This window comes from Halichoeres trimaculatus, unplaced genomic scaffold (genome assembly GCF_033239565.1).
Source record: "Halichoeres trimaculatus isolate MK-OKI-2021-1 unplaced genomic scaffold, fHalTri1.1 fHalTri1_scaffold_6, whole genome shotgun sequence".
NCBI lineage: Eukaryota > Metazoa > Chordata > Actinopteri > Labriformes > Labridae > Halichoeres > Halichoeres trimaculatus.
The window spans coordinates 31721347-31740545 of record NW_027437184.1 but is presented as its reverse complement, the minus strand read 5'-3'; the positions used below and the strand labels follow the sequence as shown (position 1 = coordinate 31740545).

General features: G+C 39.1%; 1 protein-coding gene and 1 long non-coding RNA gene across 3 annotated transcripts; one reads left to right on the top strand and one right to left on the bottom strand.

Annotated features, from left to right (window-relative positions):
- On the top strand, positions 1-5449 carry LOC141791566 (uncharacterized). The gene is made up of 3 exons (XR_012598329.1): positions 1-37; positions 3524-3712; positions 5433-5449. It is a non-coding gene; the product is annotated as an uncharacterized LOC141791566 (long non-coding RNA).
- Positions 4432-12128, bottom strand: ftr83 (finTRIM family, member 83). Of its 2 annotated transcripts, none has more exons than XM_074672126.1 (7): positions 11504-12128; positions 10054-10149; positions 9629-9862; positions 8110-8269; positions 7963-8019; positions 7468-7542; positions 4432-5120 (listed from the first exon to the last, which is right to left on the bottom strand). In XM_074672126.1, the coding sequence occupies exons 1-7, from the start codon at positions 12077-12079 to the stop codon at positions 4594-4596; spliced, it is 1725 nt and encodes a 574-aa protein (XP_074528227.1). In that variant the 5' UTR covers positions 12080-12128; the 3' UTR covers positions 4432-4593. The 2 variants fall into 2 exon arrangements, with proteins under 2 accessions (XP_074528227.1, XP_074528228.1); XM_074672127.1 differs by having other exon boundaries at positions 7468-7536.
- Positions 12129-19199: the final 7071 nt, after the last annotated feature.

The window sequence follows — 19199 nt, the reverse complement described above, 5'->3', positions numbered from 1 at the left end:
AGGTCGACTGCCCTGCTTAAGATATTGCTCCGTCAAGGTAAGGCTAACATAGATTTTTCTAGAATCAATAGACAACTAAATGGTAGTTGGTTAATTTACTTTGTGCATTGGTTTTCATTTAACTTAATCCATTAAATTGAAGCCTTCTTCCTAAGTGGCCACTTGGTTCCGCTCCCTGGTGTTACTGATGAAATTAGCTAGTTTATTAACTAACTTCAAAATGTGTGTGTACGCCGCCAATTTTACTGGTATCATTTAAACAATGTGTTTACTATTATTATTGTCATTGTTGTGGGTAGTATAAGTAGAAGTAGTTGTTGTAGTGTTAGTGGTGGTGGTGGTGGTGGTGGTGGTAGCAATAAAATTAGCAGTTTTATTTACAAAGAACAGTTCGTTAAAGGTAAGCTCAATGTGCTTCACAGTGACAATAAAACATGGAAAAAAAATAATTGTATTACAAATAAATGATAATGAAAAATAAATAAATTAAACGACAGAAAAAATAACAATAACATAAAGAAAGTAAGATTATATCTAAAAACGTTGCTGCACAAGCAGCCAACCTCATGGGTATTTTTTAAACATGTTAACAGTGTCACTATCTATGATACTGACTACTGCACTATGGGAAAGAAAATGATTTCACGTTGGTTTTACAAGCAGAAAAACTTTAGATCTTTTCATAGCAAACAGTTTGTATCAAAGAGGGGTCTGATCAAGCTTTAGGCTTTGAGCAATTTTGAAATGTAGTGAGGAGCTGAACCACTTATAGAAGTAGTAGTTTTATTTGATTATTTTATTTCAACTTTGTCTAGCCAGTTAGTCCTCGCTGAGATTAAAAATCTCTGTTCCGACTGTCCTGGTCAAGATCAGCAGCAGAACATTTTAGCCAAGTTAAGACAAACAACACCACTAAAAATGTTATGTCAACATATGAAATTAAAAATAGACACTCTGAATTAAATGTGTAAATACATGGAAAAAACAAGTAAGAATTACATTAGTCTACAGGGTAGACAGTGCAGGATCGAGTGTACAGGAAGCTTTGAAGAGTTAGAGACACCAGATTTGCAAAGAATCTCAAAGCACCCCAGTTTACATTATCCAGAGAATGATAAGGCTGAGATGATGCATGCATATAAAACATCACTATAATCAATCATAGTCATGAAAATGTCAGCAACGAGTCTTTTCTTTGCAGCAAAATATCTTCTTTACAAGAAGACGATACAGGCTCAACCACATTACCCTGGGACATCGATTATTATCCACTCTTGCAGAAGCCTGCTCAGAGTGAGGTGAATCGTGTCCTATAACCCCCTGAATGAGCATTACATCCATTCCTCCACTAGAGGTTGCTATAGTTTGATTTTGCATGGTAAAGCACTGTTCTGCAGAGCACAACAGTTAAAGTCTGACTCATTGACTGCTCACCAGTAAACAGCTGTTCAAATATCAATGTTCCTGTGCAGCTCAGTTTTCTTAAACTACAACTTTAATTAACAGTATGTGAGTTTATAAATGGTTTCTAGCACATCTGACATTTATCATGTTACTCTAAAGCCACAGATGAATTCATTTTACTGTTGTAGCATGGATTTTTTCTCCACATGTTGTTTCTGATGCTTCTTTCAAAATACTGATATCTTTTCTCTGAATGTGAGTCTGTTGTGCAGAGAAGTTACAGACTGTAAAAATGTCTCTACTAAACATATAAACTGAGAGGTGAACTCTATCACAGAGCTTAAGGATTCCAGGGGAGGTCTTCATATCCTCTCTGCTGCGTCTTCAAAGTTTTCCCTTCAGGCTGCAGTTTTTAGATTCCTCAATCTACTCTCACATCAGTGAGCGGGTTAAACACCGATACTGTAAGTTTCAACAGAAACAAAACCTTTTGTTTGTTCTTGTCATGATCTTTCACCGTGTCTGATCTTAAGCTTTGGTTGTGTGCTCTGTTCTTAAGACTTTTTTTTGTTGGTATTTCAATTTGAAGTTCTCATGAAGTGAGTAAGAAGTGTGTCATTCTGCAAAGAAGTAAATGCTCATGTTAAGCATATAAATACTGACGACCAGAAAACAACCTTTTTGACATTGACTGAATGTTAAACATCCTCAGGGTCAAACAAACACGACAAATACACTGAAAAAACTTTTATCTCACTTTTAAACTCACCAGTTTTTCAGTCACACCTGAAAAACTCCTCCACAAGTCCTCTGAACTCTCTCAGACCTCCACAAAAACAACAATACTGTTCACTGACCAAGCCTCCAAGTGCTGTACAAAGATCGCACTTTGTTTAATTCACACCACTTTACAACACAGACAAAACTGTGTTCTCAGTGTGAGATAACATTCAGCCATCAATATTTATCAACTAAAGATATATAAATAAACTAGGAATAGATTGCAGATATTCAGCGTTTTTAGGCATTCCGGCATCAGCCTTTTTTTCATCGACAGCCAATAAGATATCTATTTAAAACTATGTTGTTTTTGGCTCTGATGCAGCTACTCTTCTCTGTCTGTAGTCACTACTCTGTCTCTAGTACTGACCCACCCACAGTCACCTGCCATCTGATTGGTTACATGCAGAGCTATTTTTTGCAAAACTCTATTTATTGTAGAAAACTTAAGGGAGCTGTTTATATTTTTGAGTTTTCATCAAGCTTAATAAGACAGCTGCTGTGCCTGGGAGCTGTTTAATAAGCATAACGTCATTAAAACCAAGTTAAGTGTCAGAGTTTGTATTCATCAAAATTTTGACTACAGTATATTCACTTTTGTTGTAAATGTATATCGGCTTCAAATATCAGTTATTGGCCCCCTTGTTAACTTATAATCAGTATCAGTATAAGCCCCGAGAAAGTATATCGGTCTATCTTTAATATAAACAGTTTCTTTTCATGTTGTAGATAAAGTGTGTCATCACAAATAATAATACCTTTGTATGCTCACTAGCTCTTTGATGGAGTACACCTGCTCAGTTGCTTGTAAATGCAAATATCTAACTACTGAAGGTCAAACTGAGCATTAAGATAGAGAAGAAAGGTGATTTAAGAGACTTTGAACATAGCATGGTCTTTGGTCTGTATTTGACAAACTGCTGATCTACTGGGCTTCTGAGAGAGAATGGTGCCTAATAGAGAAAAACATTGCCTGGTCTGATGAGTCTGGATTTCTGCTCCACATTCAGATGGTAGGGTCAGAATTTGTCCTCAACAACATGAAAGCATGGATCCATCCTGCCTTGTATCAATGGTTCAGGCTGCTGCTGGTGTAATGGTGTGGGGGATGTTTTCTTGGCTCACTTTGGGCCCCTTAGTACCAACTGAGCATGGTTTAAAGTCCATAGCCGACCTGAGTATTGTTGCTGACCATGTCCATCCCTTTATGAGCACAGTGTACCCATCTTCTGATGGCTACTTCCAGCAGGATAACGCTCCATGTCATAAAGCTGGAATCATCTCAGACTGCTTTCTTCAACATGACAATGAGTTCCCTGTACTCAAATGTCCTCCACAGTCCCCAGATCTCAATCCAATAGAGCACCTTTGGGATGTGGTGGAACGGGAGATTCTCATCATGGATGTTCAGACGACAAATCTGCAGCAACTGTGTGATGCTATCATGTCAACATGGACCAAACTCTCTGAGGAATGTTTCCAGTACCTTTTTGAATCTGTGCCACAAAGCATTAAGGCAGTTCTGAAGGTAAGCACTAGCAAGGTGGATCGGATTAAGTACACTGCAAAAAACTGAAATCTTATCAAGTGTTTTTGTTGTATTTTCAGTAAAAAAAAATGTCTTGTTAGACTTAATATGAGCCACATTAACCTGACCAGCACAGAAAAATGTAAAAAAAAAAAAAAAAAAAAAATCCTTTCAAATACTTTCAAGCAAATTTTTTTGCAAAATTTTCTTGTTTCATTATCAGATTTTTTTCACTCATTGCAAGCAATCCAGACCTCATTTTTGTCTTTTAATATCTTAAAACAATACATTTTTCTGGACTGATCAGTTGAATGTGGCTCATATCAAGTATATTAGACAACTTTTACTCTAATATGCAGTCATCAACTAGAAAACTTTCTAGTTCCCATGTTTTGAATCCGATCTACAAAAAAACAGCTGAGAAAAGGGTTCAAAAAGATCTTTATTGAGTAAATGAAAAGTTTTATCACACTTTAAAGTTAATATTGTTAAGCATAGAAGCATTAGATAAAAATGTCTTTCTTGTTATCTCTTGTTATAAAATGTTTATTGAGAAAAAAAGTGTATCATAGCCTTCAAACATAATCACATCATATATTACAGTTACGTATAGTCTTCATTATTCTTACTCATAATTTAGTCACACTTGGTTCTCCTGATCTTATATTTTACATGAGTTATTTTCAGAATCTTCACAGTCACAATGAACAGCTCCCTGATATGTACTGTTTAAAGTTTATAATATTCATACAAAATGACTGGTGTTGTACTACAATCATAATAATTCATTAGGACAGCAGGTAACTGTGATTTTTGTTCCATAAACGTACACCATTGTTTAATCACAGTCAGACATTTTACATGTTAAGTGTTAAATTTGGTTACAGCTGGATGAGGGTGACAGCTGACTCGTACCAAATCCAGAAGCCTGCATAGACTGGCTCACTGAAGGTGGCCTTGAAGCGGTGGATGAGGGACATAGTTTCCCCTACAGCGTAGAAAGACAGAGTCCCCCCAGCGTGGTCCAGGAACACCCCGATTCGAGAGGAGTAAGGTGCTGTGCTCTCATGCTGGTCTTTGTTGTGGCGGGCTGAGTAGCTGGAGTCGGAGCAGAACAGGCTCCAGGATTTGCGGTTGTACCCGATGCGGCAGCTGTCACCGTACCCCGTCCTCTTGATGCCTTTGTAGGTGACCCCCAGAGCGGCCCCCTCCCCGCTCCAGTCCACCTCCCAGTAGTAAGCTCCTCCTGAGAGGGGCTCGATGCTGAGGACCTGAGGCAGGGAGTCGAACCTGGCAGGGTGGTCAGCGTAGTTCTGGGGGTCTCTCTTGAGGGCGGCTTTTCTGTTCCCTCGGGATAAGTAGAGCTGTCTGTAGGCTGTGTTTGGGTCCAGAGTCAGCTGGCAGGCATCTAGAAAGATCATTTCACCGTTTAATTCAAATTTAGATTCAGATTTATTGGATTAAACAAACAAACATTGGGTTAACATGATTGGTAGAAATCCAGCTTTTGTTTCATTTATTGGATTAGATGTGATTCGTAGGAAACCCAGGTCTAAGCCACCTTTAGCACCCCTCACCACTGCATCTCTGTTTGTTTGGTTAAACTTCTGCAAAAGCTGCGTGTGAAGACAAAGCATGAGACCCTCTGGCTGATCACAGAAATCAGAGTGGTCCCCGGGGTTAAGTGTCACCTGCCTGCTGTGTGCCTCCACCTCTGCAGGTCACAGCTGGTGGGACACCCGGTAGCCTCGCCTAGATCGGCCCGGTTTTTGATCTGGAATGCCAGAGGTATGGTCACTGTTTGTGAGGTGAGCTCAAACACTACTGATAAGGATTTTCTATTTTTAAGGTTTTTTTAAACCCCAGCTTGAATCCCTGGGTTAGTTAAGCCCTGTTTCCACCAAGCAGTTCAGTTCAGATCAGTACAGTTTGGTTTGGGTTGGCTCGGTTAAGCCTGGTCCTGTTTGTGTTTCCACAGCCAACTATGCCCCCTCGTGGTAGACGGCGTGTCAGCTGGATGCCGACAGCCATATCAGTAACATAACAGTGTGACGCCACAGCAGCGCGACATAGTTTACATCACCAATAAATCCAACGAAGAAGAAAAACTGGGAAACAGGCTGTTTTCCAAACCCCCTACTAAATACTACAAGTGAAAGTACTATAGTAGGCACTACATACTACTTACTGCTTTTGCATGTAGTATTAAGTATGACTTTTCTGTTGGGTCTGTTTTGTAGTATACTACTCTGGTTTCCAGTCTCGGAAGGTGGAGCTACAGATGATGTTTTTTGCCTTTAATATAAATACACAAAACAAGCAATTGGCAGATTTTTGCATTTAGTTATTTTGTTAATCATATCAAACAGAATCATCATTCTTGATTTCTAATCTTACACCAAAAGTTATATTGTTTACTGAAAATACATCTGAAGGGATTATTATTTTTTACAGCTGATGAAAAAACACTTCTATATATTCCTCTTATGGTTTAAAAAGTGAATTAGTGGTTTGTATGGGCTAATGAATTTGTAGAAGTAAACGCCTCTTTTACGACTGGAAGTGGCAAGATTTACGGGTGTTTCTTCCCATCACTTCACTTCTATCTCACCGACCATCTAAGGTTAGTGTTGTATTGTGGTTATAATGCAGACTCATTCCAGTAGATGGCGGTAATTCACCAAAACCTGCCACCGCATAGACAAACAGCGTTAGCGCCGTGCATTGTGGGAAACACTTTGCCAAGTAGACTGGTGTGTTGCTTACTGAGAAATTTTCCCGGATCAGTAGGACAACCGGGCTTTTTTCATATACTGCCGATTTTGCAAGTTTTTGCATACTTACTACTACATACTGAAATTCAGCCAAAATTATTGGCACTGCTTGTGTAGTGGGAGGTTTGGAAAACAGCCAATGTGTACCCCGCTAATAAATCCAACGAAGAAGAAAAACACAAAGAGCAAGCTTGGTTTCAGAGAAGACTGTGTGCCGCGGTAAATTACAATTCTTTCGACCAATCAACAGACTTCAGTGTTGTAGCGCCACCTTCTGAGATTGGATCGGTTAGTCTCGCACTCCAATGGAAGGGTCCCAAAAAGTGGGACGGCTTGTCTGGGTTATTTGGGGATCTGTCCCATTATTAGTCAGTGGAAACGCCACAAAATGTGCATGCCCAGACGAACTGAACTAAACCGCTTGGTGGAAACAGGGCTTTATTTTGGCCACTTTCATTCTTGGGGGGCTAAAAAGGCCCATAACTGGATGACTAGTGGACGCAAATCCTGGATAAGTACTTGCTTCCTGTAGGTCACCACAATAAAAAATGGAGGTTATGTAATTTATTTGATGAGTGGTGCCCCCTGAGCCTTAAAACAGCATCTAAAAATCTGTGATATTGTCAAATACTGCCCCCTACATATTTATTTGGAAACAAGATTTCCTACAAGATGAGATAAATAGTAATCCATTTTATTGTAACATTTGAATGTTCCAGGTTTCTTAAGTCTCTTCTCATTAGTTGCTAAATATAAACCTTTTAGTGCAGGCAACCCAAACTGCGAACTGAAGTGAAACAAGTGCAAGCGATAATATTTGCAGTCCCAGTCTCTGTCAGCGCTGTGGGACAGACTGTCGGTTTTGTGGTCAGCCACAGGGTCTGACAGAGAAACTCATCAGCATCTGATTTGCATTGAAACAAGCAGAGAGCAGCGATCTGCGTTAGACAGGAAAACAGAATCTGAAGAGTTGAAACTCACATTTCAGGAAATCGTCCCTGTGCTGAGGCTCCTGGACCGGGACGGACTTGTACATGACTTGTGCTTGGTCTTCATCTGAGAAAAAAAGTGTGATTTGTGTTAGGATGGTGATTAACTCATTTAACGAACATGATTGACAAAAACACTCTGTTTGTTTGAAATATGATGCTTCCCTGAACTTTCTGATCTAATATTTGTATCTAAGTTTACGGTGAAGTCAGTTCAGACTTTCATAACAGGTTTTTTTTTTGATATCCTGGTTAGGAGAACCAGGATCCTGTGGCTGAGCCTAGAAATCCTGTTGTTCTTAATGAAGCTGAACTGGACCGTCACAGACCATTAAAGCAGAAGGAAGTGTAAACTCACTGCTAGATGAACATCATTTCAGAATAAACATTTAACCCTGTTTTCACAGTGTGACCTCAGGCTGAACTCATCGAAAGTCAAGCTCCAGGCAACAGGTGACTATTTGGGTGTATGAAATGAAGTACTTACTTTTTATGGACCGTCTCTTTTTGGAGTCATCCAGCTCAACGAAGGACATTTTGTTGACTGTAGAAGACAAAATGAATGTGTTAAATTGGTGAAAGAAGATACCAGACGGGTAAAACTGAAGGGTCTTGATCCTGGCCTCACACCCACCTGCCTTGGCAACCTTCACCAGCTCCTCGTTGCCGAATTCATTGAGGTGCTGCTTCATCTCAGACACGGCCTTAGTGACCGGGCTGAAGGTGAAGTAGGAGTTGACGTTTACTGATGGCAGATCCTCAGCGGCAGTCTGGTCGATCACCCTGTGGTAACACTAAAAAGAGACAAACAGCAATGAGATGGTGTTGATAGAAGTTCATTCAGCAAAGGTATCAGTGTATTAAGCGCCTTGGAGATGTGTCGATGAATGACAAGTGACGGGATAAAGTGACGGTCAGTTCAACCTAACTTCTGTCCAACAAAAATTAAACATGTCTTTAAGCTAAGATGAGCAAGCCATGCCCCAGTGATGTTTTATGTACACAATAAAAAGAAAATTATCTTGCTGTTAGTTTCCAAAAATTAAATAAATTGTGTTCCCAAGAACATGTTTAATTTTACTTTAAAATAGGCACTTTAGAATAGGATCTAACTGAGATCTTTGCCTTTTGGAGCCAGCCTCAAGTGGACACTTAAGGAACTGCAGTTCCACCCCAGATACAGCTGCCCAGAAGTGAAGCCAAAACATTATACAGTACAGTATACTGAACATAGGCTGCAGCAAACCCCCCAAACTAAAAGGGTTCAGGCAATATTCCTTTCTCCTGATCCTTTATGATTTTTGGTGTGCTGATTTGATTTAAATTGCGATTTTTCAATATTTCCAATTTTTGCGATTTTTAGTTAACTTTTTGAACACCAGACCAAGTGGAAGGTTGATGATGTAGTTGAATGATGATGATGCCTACAGCCCTATTTTCCCACAAAAATAAACACCACATGTGAGTCAGTTTTTAGGATTTAATTCAGTGAAACTAACACCTCAATTTTTTTTTCAACCCAGCTTGTAAACAAAGACCACGATGGGACATAAGGACTTAAATTTAATAAAATGACTAAAAAAATCACAATTTAAAATTGTTAAACAACAAATCCCGATACTACAATACAACATTTTTCTTCCCAACCCTAAAATCCAAGCAAGCATTTTTGGCTTAAAAAAATCTCATTAGACGTCTCATTATCAAGATGGAACAGAAAATAGTTCAGGCAAATGTCTCATTTTGAGATATCATATGCCAAAAAATAAGACCTGAATTTCTCATTCAAGTATCATCAAAGAAAAATGTACAAGTTTCTTGAATATGAATAACATCTTAATTCGAGAGTCTTATAAAAAGTGGATGTTTCTTTTTCCCATTGGTAGAGTCTTACTCATTACATTTTTATCCTGTAATATCTTGAAGTGAGACATTTTCTGGACAAATCCATTAATTAGGCTTCTAATAATATATTTATATATAAGAAATAAGAAAAAAGCACTTGCTGGGTTTTTTTAGTAGTGCAGATCAGTTCTTAGAAGTTGTCAGCAATCAGTATTTTTTAATTAGTTCGGTTTGCGCCCCCTGCTGCGTTGGACTCTTGACCTGTGCAGATTTAACCTGAGATGTTCAGCTCTGTGCTGGTCACTCACCTGGATGAAGTGGATGTGGTCCTCGGTGCGGGAAAGCTGCGTGATCTCATTGTCTCTCCTCTTCAGATCAGCGATCTCGTGGGTCAGACGCTCCATGTGGCCCTCTGCGTTGTTTAGCGCCGCTCTCTTGTTGGAGGTGATCAGCTTGGCCATCTCCTGCTGCATCCTCTCGATGGCGCGCATCATGTCGGCAAACATCTTCTCGCACTCCTGCAGCGCTCTGGAGGCTGAGCTCTACACAGGAAACATTGATTCAAGCCATTAATCAAGCGGGCGTCACACTGCCTTCACCCTCACAATGAGAGACGCTGTCATCACCCTGACATGGAGGAATGTTGTCTGAGCTGGTAGCTAAATTAACTTCGCTCTCAGTCTGGAGTGGTTTGTCTGGTCTTATCAGTCTGATGGATGATAGTGGCACGAACCTTAAGAGAGTCCACGGCTTGTTTCAGCTCCTCCATCTGCTTGAGTCTATCATGAATCTTCTCCTGGATCTCTGCCTGGGTGGCGCCCAGCCGTTGCTACAAAACAACAGAAACAACAGAAACAGTGTTGATGATGATGAAGGACATACCTCTAGTTAATCCCCGTAAATCCTCTGTTCATGTCTTTTGTTTCTGTTTGGTTAAACCTGGTGTGCGTTAGCATCACACTGAGAAAGTTAATGTCATGTATGTGTCAAGTTTGTATTTTTTCTATGTGAGATTTATAATCTCTAAAGTGAGCTCTGGGTCCACCTCAGGATCTCTCCAAAGCCTGGCATTGAGGAGGCATCAAAACCAGACGCCAGGACCTCTTCAACAAAAGAGCAGCTGCATTACTTGAAGCTCCCTGTGGATCTCTAAGCTCCCCACCCGCCCTCAAAGACTGAAACCAAGCCGCCTTCAAGAGGAAACTCTTTTCCACCTCTTTTATCAGCAATCTGATCTTTACTTCACCATCCAAAGCTTCTGACCAAAGTTAGAGGTTATAGATCAACTTTCTTATCTACTTGTCCAAATCATGCTATCTTTACATTTCTAGCTTCAGTGATAAGATTTTATGACTTCATATGTACACTGGAGGCTGTGTGAGTGAGAAGCAGTCTTGTTATCACAGGGGCAGGTCTCCTTTGAATGCTTGAGGCTTTGGTTTGTGGGCTTGTCCCATCCATTGTTTGCTACCTTTACATTTGTTACCTGCCACTGTGTCACTACTGGTGCAATGAGCTGTGATATGAACATGTTACGCTTTGATTATAACAGAGAAGCTCATCGACAGACATTGTAGAGCCTTGAATTTAGCAGTACGGCTGTCAGCATCCTGTTTTTAGAACAAGGAGATGACATTTAGAGGTAAGCTGTTGGCCGACAACGCTACAAACAGGGTAAAAGGTCTAGACGAGTGACAGGAATTAGCCAAAATGACACCGTGTAGACAGCTTGCGTCACTATCTGTCACTTAGAGTCATCCAACACCCAAATCTGTAAATCCATAAGCTTTAAAATAAACAGAAATGGTTGTTTTAGATTAAAACTTACCCTCCTAAAGACATCTCAAACTGAAAAGTAAACTATAGTCGTTGGAACTGTTTTTGAAACAGTTAGTAAACCTGTTAAACTCTGCTGCGAAGTTTGGTATTTTAAGTAGAAGGTCTATGGAGACTGAGTCACTTTTGGGGTCAGCCTCAAGTGGTCACTTGAGGAACTACACATTTTGTTTTACTTGTACATTCCCTTAAAATTTTGTTAGCCTCAGGATGACTTTCACGGATGAAACACTTCAGATTCTCCCTATGATTGGTGGCACATTTGAGCATTAGCTTTTAGTACATTGCTGATAAACCACAGTCTGTCTCAAAGCAAGTGTTGTCGCTGTAAATAAAGCGTTTCCTACCTGCTCATCCATGCGCTCCTGCTCAGCCGACACCATGTCATGACCCTTGTGTTCCTTCACCGTGCACAGCACACAGATACACATCTGGTCTGTCCGACAGAACAGCTCCAGACCTTTCTGATGCTGGGGGCAGATCTGTCTGTCCAGGTGACCGATCTCATCCACCAGCTTGTGCCTCTTGAAAGTAGCCGACTCATAGTGGGGCTTCAGATGCTTGTCGCAGTAAGAGGCCAGGCACATCAGACAGCTCTTCACTGCTTTGTGCTTTTTCCCAATGCAGATGTCGCAGCCTACATCCTGAGGTCCCGCGTAGTTGTAGTCAGGGGACGGAGGTGGCGGTGGGTAGGATTCAGAGTTGCGTGGCATGCTGGAGTGCCGGGAGCCCCCAAGGCGCCTTGGGGTGGGCCTCTTCGTGTAGGTGACCTTGCACTCTGGGCAGATGTATGACCCTGTGTGGTCCGCGTGGTCCCAGTACGTCTTCAGACAGATGGAGCAGAAGATGTGTCCACACGGGATGGACACGGTGTCCCTGAGAGACTCCTTACACAGGTAGCAGTCCTCCTGTTCCATTGACATGATGACAACCGCTGCTGTTCCCTTTAATACAAGTGACGCTGCTGCCAGTGACTCGTGTCAGCACAGTGGCAAAGTGATCGCACAGGTACTGCAGGTGCAGGTTATATAGAGTAAACACAGAGAGGGAGGCTAAACTGGTTAAGCCGAAACCAGTCAAACAAGGGCGGGGCGAAGACAGGACACAGTGAATACTTTCATTAGTTACAGAACAATATGAATAAAATATGTGATCATGAGATTCAAGGTTTGGCCCTGAGTGATGACAGATCTATGTTGTTCCTCATTGTTTCTTTTTTTTAAATTTCATTTCGACACCACAAAAATAAAAAACACGCCACAGGCCTTTGAGTTTTTTTTATTTTTTGGCTGAAAATGTAAAAAAAAAACTCTGGTTGGAGTAAATGACGGGGTATTTGTCTCCTGTGAATGGATGATGTAAGTAGAAAAAGACATTTATAAGCATCCAGGCGAAGGTGTGTCACAGTTTGCTGTAAATGCTGAGTGTTGGAGTTTAGAGACAAACTGTCCCCTTCAGGCATGTGATGTTACAAACTCAACTATACAAACTGACCCCGAGCTGAATAGATAATTTTCGGCACAGTGGCTGATAAAACTGAACCACAGGCCTTCCTGGAGATGATGTCCCATGAGATGTAGCAGCATCAGCGGTGACTCCTTTTTATCATGATTTACAGTCACAAGATAAAGTTTAGAGTTTCCAGATTAAACACTTTATAAATTCAGGCTGCTCTGCTTTGTTGAAATGGTAAAACTTTTTAAATGCTAAAACTTTATCTTTCTTTTCCCCTCCATTAAAAATTACCCAAACTTTAGATTTGTGTAGATTTTGGCGCCCCCTGTGTTCAAAAATAGATTTTGTTTGCTGATTTTGCGCAGCTCATGTGAGATATGGTTTTAGGCCAAATTTCTTACTGTGCTTTCTTTTAAAAAAGTCAAACAATGAGAATTTTTGTTGTATAAAATGCACCACTCACCCACTGACAGTTTATTCAGGAACTAAAATGACAGAATTGACATCAGTCAGATTTGTTGTTGTTGTTGGTCTTTGTTGCTCAGTTTGGTCACAGAAAGGAATCAGTGTTGATTTTCATCAGTGTTTCAAGTGGACCAGTCCACGCTTGAGCGCAAAACTGCTGCAACCCTTCACTTTGCTGGGATTGAACCCATTCCTGTCCGATTCATTTGACGGTTTGAAACTTAATATGATAAATTACACACAAAGCACCTTAACCCTTCAAAGCCAATAAATAATCAACCTTTTTTTTTTGTAAAACTCAGATGTTTATTATCCCTTTTATCAAAATCCACAAAAAAATGTTGCTCTATCAGTTTGTTTATGATGTATTTTATTTTGTATCACATTTAATATATTGGGCCAAATTTTTAGTTAAATTTTCAGTAAATACACATTCTTTCAATGCAGAAAAGGCTTATTTTAAAAAATGACTAACATTTCAGATGTTACTGCAACATCTTGAAAATTAGCAAAACTTTTCCTGAAAAAGTGTGTGGATGGAACTTCAACTGCCTGTAGCAGTATGATAATCCTCAAGGGGGTAGAATATGTAATTTTTCACATTTTTTACAGATTTTTTAGGGTCTTTGAAACTCATGTATCAAATATGATACATTGGGTAGTAGAGGGTTAATGCTCATGTCCTTTAGTCAGCTACTCATACAACCACTTTTCACCAGAGTGACTGCAAGTTTTTACCCTATAGAAAATCTCTGTCATTAACTGTAGAAACTCAGAGTAATGTTTATGATTTATTGACGGTGAGGCTCAATGAGGGGAGGACTGGCACTTTTTTATCATTCAAACAACTGTTCCCTAGTTGGAGTTTTTTCATCCTTTTCTTAATTACAAATCCTCACAGGAGTTTTAAGGGAATAAATAAAAAAGGATAATCAAACCTGATTGTGTATTAAGGTAATATACCTCTCCTTCTAATACTATGTATATTTTAAGACAGTCTCTTTCACAATCAAGGTGGCCAAAGATATAATAAATAAGTAAATAAATTTTAAACAGCATATTGAAAAAACTAGCAGCAAGTAAACAAAAGGAAAGTATTGACATTTTTCAAAGCAGAGGTGAAAAGACAAGCACCATAAGTTTCAGGCTCTTCTTATTAAAAAAAAAAATCTCTGGTTTGTTTTACACCTTATTTTTGAACATCTTACTCAGTGAACTTCATTTCACAAGCCTTTGTCAGAGCTTCACCTCAAGTTCACTCTTTTACAGATAAACATTTCTACTTTTATTTGTCCTTGCCATGTTTTTCTAAATGTCTTTCTCCTTGAGTTCACACAGCTCTTCGTAATCTGAAACATAAAAAACAGAGCTGGTGAGGACATCTGTAGGTTTTTTTTCAGTTTCTGTTGAAATCTTTCTGTTGAGGGAGTTGTGTGATAAAACATTCAATCTTACAGACATGTTCTGACTTCAGATTAAGAAAAAAGAGAAGCAAGTAAAAAAGAAAAATGAAAGGGTAACAACGAGAATGTGAACAACTTTTCCCTCCCCCAACCTGCGAATTGGCTCAGTGTCACTCAGAAGGATCTTATCATAGAGAGAAGATTGATTCATGTCAGTCATAATTCAACAGATAGGGACTCTGCTTCTTCTTCCCAAATAATTACTGGGATTTTATTCTTTAAATTACCATAAAAACATGTGAAACAACGGAAAAATGTTAGATTTTCAAAGTTGAAACAAATATCATTCGAAAAACTCTTTAACATTTCATGATGCATTTTATTTAATAAATTGATAAACTCTGCACTGATCCAGTCAGTTTACTGTTTATTAATCTGTTTTCTATATCTTAATCTCTGAAGTCCCAGCATCCACATATGTGGACGTTACATTTATGTCTCTCAGACCCATGATATTTCATTTTTAGGGACATTGCCCACGTCATCTTTTGGTAAAATCACATTACACCCAAGCAACGTATTTAAGTACAATAACACTACTAAAAAAACAACTAATACAAGGTTCACAACACAAATTATCAAACTTCCCGTACAAAGACCAAGTTTTGTTGCTGTACTCTCAGGTCTTACTTATCCCAAATAGCAAGGTGAATCAAAAATCACACACCAGACAAAAGCTCAGGTCTTAAGAGGTTAAAGTTCATTAAGTTTTGCTTTCATATAAGAATCAGTATTTTCCTGACCTTCATCTTACCTACAGCCTGTCATTTATTAACACAGTCTTTACATTTCATCATAACTTAAGGTCTGAGTAGACGCCTGCGGTTTATGTAAGTCAAGCCATGACTGAAGTCTGTGGCCTGCGCTCAACTGTGAACCATGTTTATAAACTTTGAAACCACACAATAGCACGACTACTTCCTCTTCTGAGCCAAAGACGTTCCTCTGCAGATTTCATCTTACAGTGAACACACCTCCCGGCTAAGATGGAGTTTCGGGGCTGTTGTAATGGAGATAGGAATGTGACTACACTTGATAGTCCAGATAACAGGAGGGCCGAGAAAGCCTTCTTAAAAGATTCCATTGTGTGGGAGCCAGCGGGGCCCGAGCAGAGTGCCAGGCTTTAAAGGGTCTGTTGTCCGTCAACAACAGTAACTACGGCCGACATGCTACACTGAAAGCACTATCAAAATGTAGCAGACGCAGGGTCAGACTCTGTTTACTGCAAGTGACGCAATGTCCACTCAGACTTCAAGATCAGAGCAGAGAAGGAAGAGCACTGTGAAAACTTTAACTCTTATTCAGAAATGACCTCTATGATTACCTGTACCTTACCTTTTTTTGCATAAAATGTTAATATTAATTATAAACAATTACCTAAAATAAACTCTTTATCCACCAAAGTGAATATTATTTTGGCTACCCAGTATGTTTTCACACATGACAAGTCTTTCTTGGTGTTCTCAGAAAGACAAAAAAATGAAACAGTCACATAATTAAAATTAATATAAAAGTAAACTTAAGAAAATTAATAGACAATAGTAAAGCTATGAGTGCAATTTTTAACTGTGCAAAGTATTTTTTGAGTTCATGCAGATGGACAATATGTAAAATAAGTCCGGTCTGCGCCTGTGTTTTGCTAGAGCCTGATCTGGAGTCTCTGCATTAATGTAAGGTTTGGAGCTGGGGCTGAATGAGAGTCTGATTTATGGATCATGTGAGGAGAAAAGGCTTTGATGATGGCAGGAGCACAGGGGTTCAAGCTGATCTTGTGACATAAGGTTTTTGCGCGTATGGACTGGGTTGGGTGGGGGGCAGGGCCAGCCAAACTCTTACCTGAACTCCTGTGGTCCTGGAAGAGTACAGATCCTGCAGAGAGGACAGATTGTGGCCTCTCTCTTGAGTGGGTGTGAGGCTGCAGCCAGAACTTGTCCTCTACAGTGTCTGCAGCAGATCCAGACTCATACCTGAAGGAGAAAAGTTTAGTGACTGCTCATCTGTAACTAAAGTTCTGGTCTTTAAAAGACTAAACTTACTTTTAAAGAAACTTCTTCAAGTGTCTGAACTTGAGGTCAGATTGATAACATTTCTCTATTTTATTTTATTTTATTTTATTTTATCCAAAAAAAAGATTTTAAAAATCTTCCTTTTTTTAATTGATTTTATACATTTTATGACCAAGAGTATCCTGATGTTACAGCATAACCACAGGGACTACAAACATGCTTAAATCTTTTTTTTATCTTCATGATTTATAGCAGAATCATAAAACATTTGGATTGTAAAGAAAAGGGAGGGTATGGGGAGGACAGTTCTCTTTAAATAATTTTTCCTAACCTGATGTAAAATTGTGTCGTAACATGGTTGATGTAGTATCACGTTACATGACATGGTGGGGCATAATTCAGACAATACATGACGTTATGGTACAATATGATACGATACGGTATGATGCAATATGTTACGGTACAATATATTATAGCACAGTACAATACATAATAGCATGGTACAATACATTATAGCACGGTACAATACATTATAGCACGGTACAATACATTATAGCGTGGTACAATACATTATAGCAAGATACAATACATTATAGCACGGCACAATACATTATAGTGTGGTACAATACATTATAGCACGGTACACTACATTATAGCGTGGTACAATATATTATAGCACTGTACAATGCATTGTAGCCCGGCACAATACATTACAGCAAGGTACAATACATTATAGCACGGTACAATACATTATAGCATGGTACAATACATTATAGCACGGTACAATACATTATAGCACGGTACAATACATTACAGCAAGGTACAATACATTAAAGCACGGTACAATACATTATAGCATGGTACAATACATTATAGCATGGTACAATACATTATAGCACGGTACAATACATTATAGCACGGTACAATACATTATAGCACGGTACAATACATTATAGCACGGTATGGGTACCGAATTAGGTACACTTATAGGACCAAATCCTGTCTGAAGTATCGATTCACATAATACCAAAAGGTACCATGTTTAGGTACCTAAATGCATCTTTGTGACTGTGAGGGAGTGGAAGAGAAGGCAATTTTCCATACTGGACATGAACACAGCATTGCAAAGTAATATATTGTAAAAGAAATATCAAATAATTAAAAAAAAGATTTAATAATCAAACAAATTAATAATTATTACCACATAAACACACAAAAGTACAGAAAATTGGTACCGTTAAGTACTGATACCGATTGCCAGGTACTGGGCATCGGTACTGTATTATTTCAAATGTGAAAGGTACCCATCCCTAATCAGTACGGTACTATATGACATGGTACGGTACAGTATAATACACTATGTTACGGTACGGTACAGTACAATACGTTATGATTCCGAATCATATGACATGACACTATAGACATAAAATGATGTGAGGTGACATGACATGATGATAAGATTTAAAACGATTCTTAAGTATGAGATACAACACAATAAACAATACATAACATGAGTCTAAATGATAGAATATTATACAATATAATACATGATGATAAAATACAATCAAGTATTATATGTTTATATGTGTCACAATATAGATCATACAATGATGCACTGGGCTCTTTTACTAACATGGACAATAAAACTACATTTATATAGAGGCCCACTGTGATACATAAAGTTCGATTAAGGCCAGGTCATTGAAAATGAAACAAAAGCACACCACAGTAAAGTTTGAGATATTTTATTTAGAAGACTTGTAGAGGTAGAGCGGGATGGGTCAGGGAGAGGTAGCTCCATCATCAGGGAGGGGTCGGGACTCCACAGCTGGGGGCACACCTCAACGGGCTTCTGGTTTAGCAAACCTCCTCCTGGTTCCTGAGATAAGGGGATAAGATAGGAGAGAAGAGGAGAGACGAGTATTTTTAGCTGCACAGGTGAAAGACGGACACAGTCCTGCTCCTGAACTCCAGTTACACTAACTTTATACATGATATGATACCGTACTATCTGATAGGTTGTGCTATCGTACGATACAAACACAATAAAAAGGAAACAGAATGATACATTGCTTAACACTTTATTGTCCCTTCAGGAAAAAAACATGGCCTGTTTCCAACTGACCCTTTAACCCCATTTCAGCCAGGAGCTGGACTTTGCTTCCATAAAACATAAATATAAAAGTTTTATGAAGAATGAGTTCCTTTCAGTCTCTGCCTCCTACTCTTCTCTTTGTTATCAGAGCTACTAAAGAATATTTCTCATGAATGTTTGCAACAACAAAAATACCTTTCTAAGAATCAGTTAAGAGTGTAAGAGCAGACAGACTCCAATCCACATCCACCAGGTATGCCTTACCTCCACATGACCTCCTCCACACCTGAATGTGTGCGTAGATAAACTAAAGCATACTTCCTCTGAACCTGCATCTGTGGAGCAGGATCTGATTCTGGTTTAAAGATGTGGTGTGGCATACTGAGCTCGATTTGCATGTTAGAGCTTGAGTTATGAGGTTGAAAAAAACTGCTAGGATCTATACCGTAAGCCAGGAGTGTATAAGAAACAGAAAAAGTCCATCAAAATCTCTCTAAAAAAAAAAAAAGCTAGACGACAGCTTGTTTTGATAAAAGAGCAGGCCTTCATAAAGTTCAAT

Coding starts and splice junctions, on each gene's coding strand:
- ftr83 (XM_074672126.1), bottom strand. CDS start 12,079: ATGTCAATGGAACAGGAGGACTGCTACCTGTGTAAGGAGTCTCTCAGG. Junction 10,150..11,503: donor AGGAGCGCATGGATGAGCAG/GTAGGAAACGCT, acceptor GTTGTTTTGTAG/CAACGGCTGGGCGCCACCCA. Junction 8,270..9,628: donor ACCACATCCACTTCATCCAG/GTGAGTGACCAG, acceptor GTCTCTTTTTAG/TGTTACCACAGGGTGATCGA.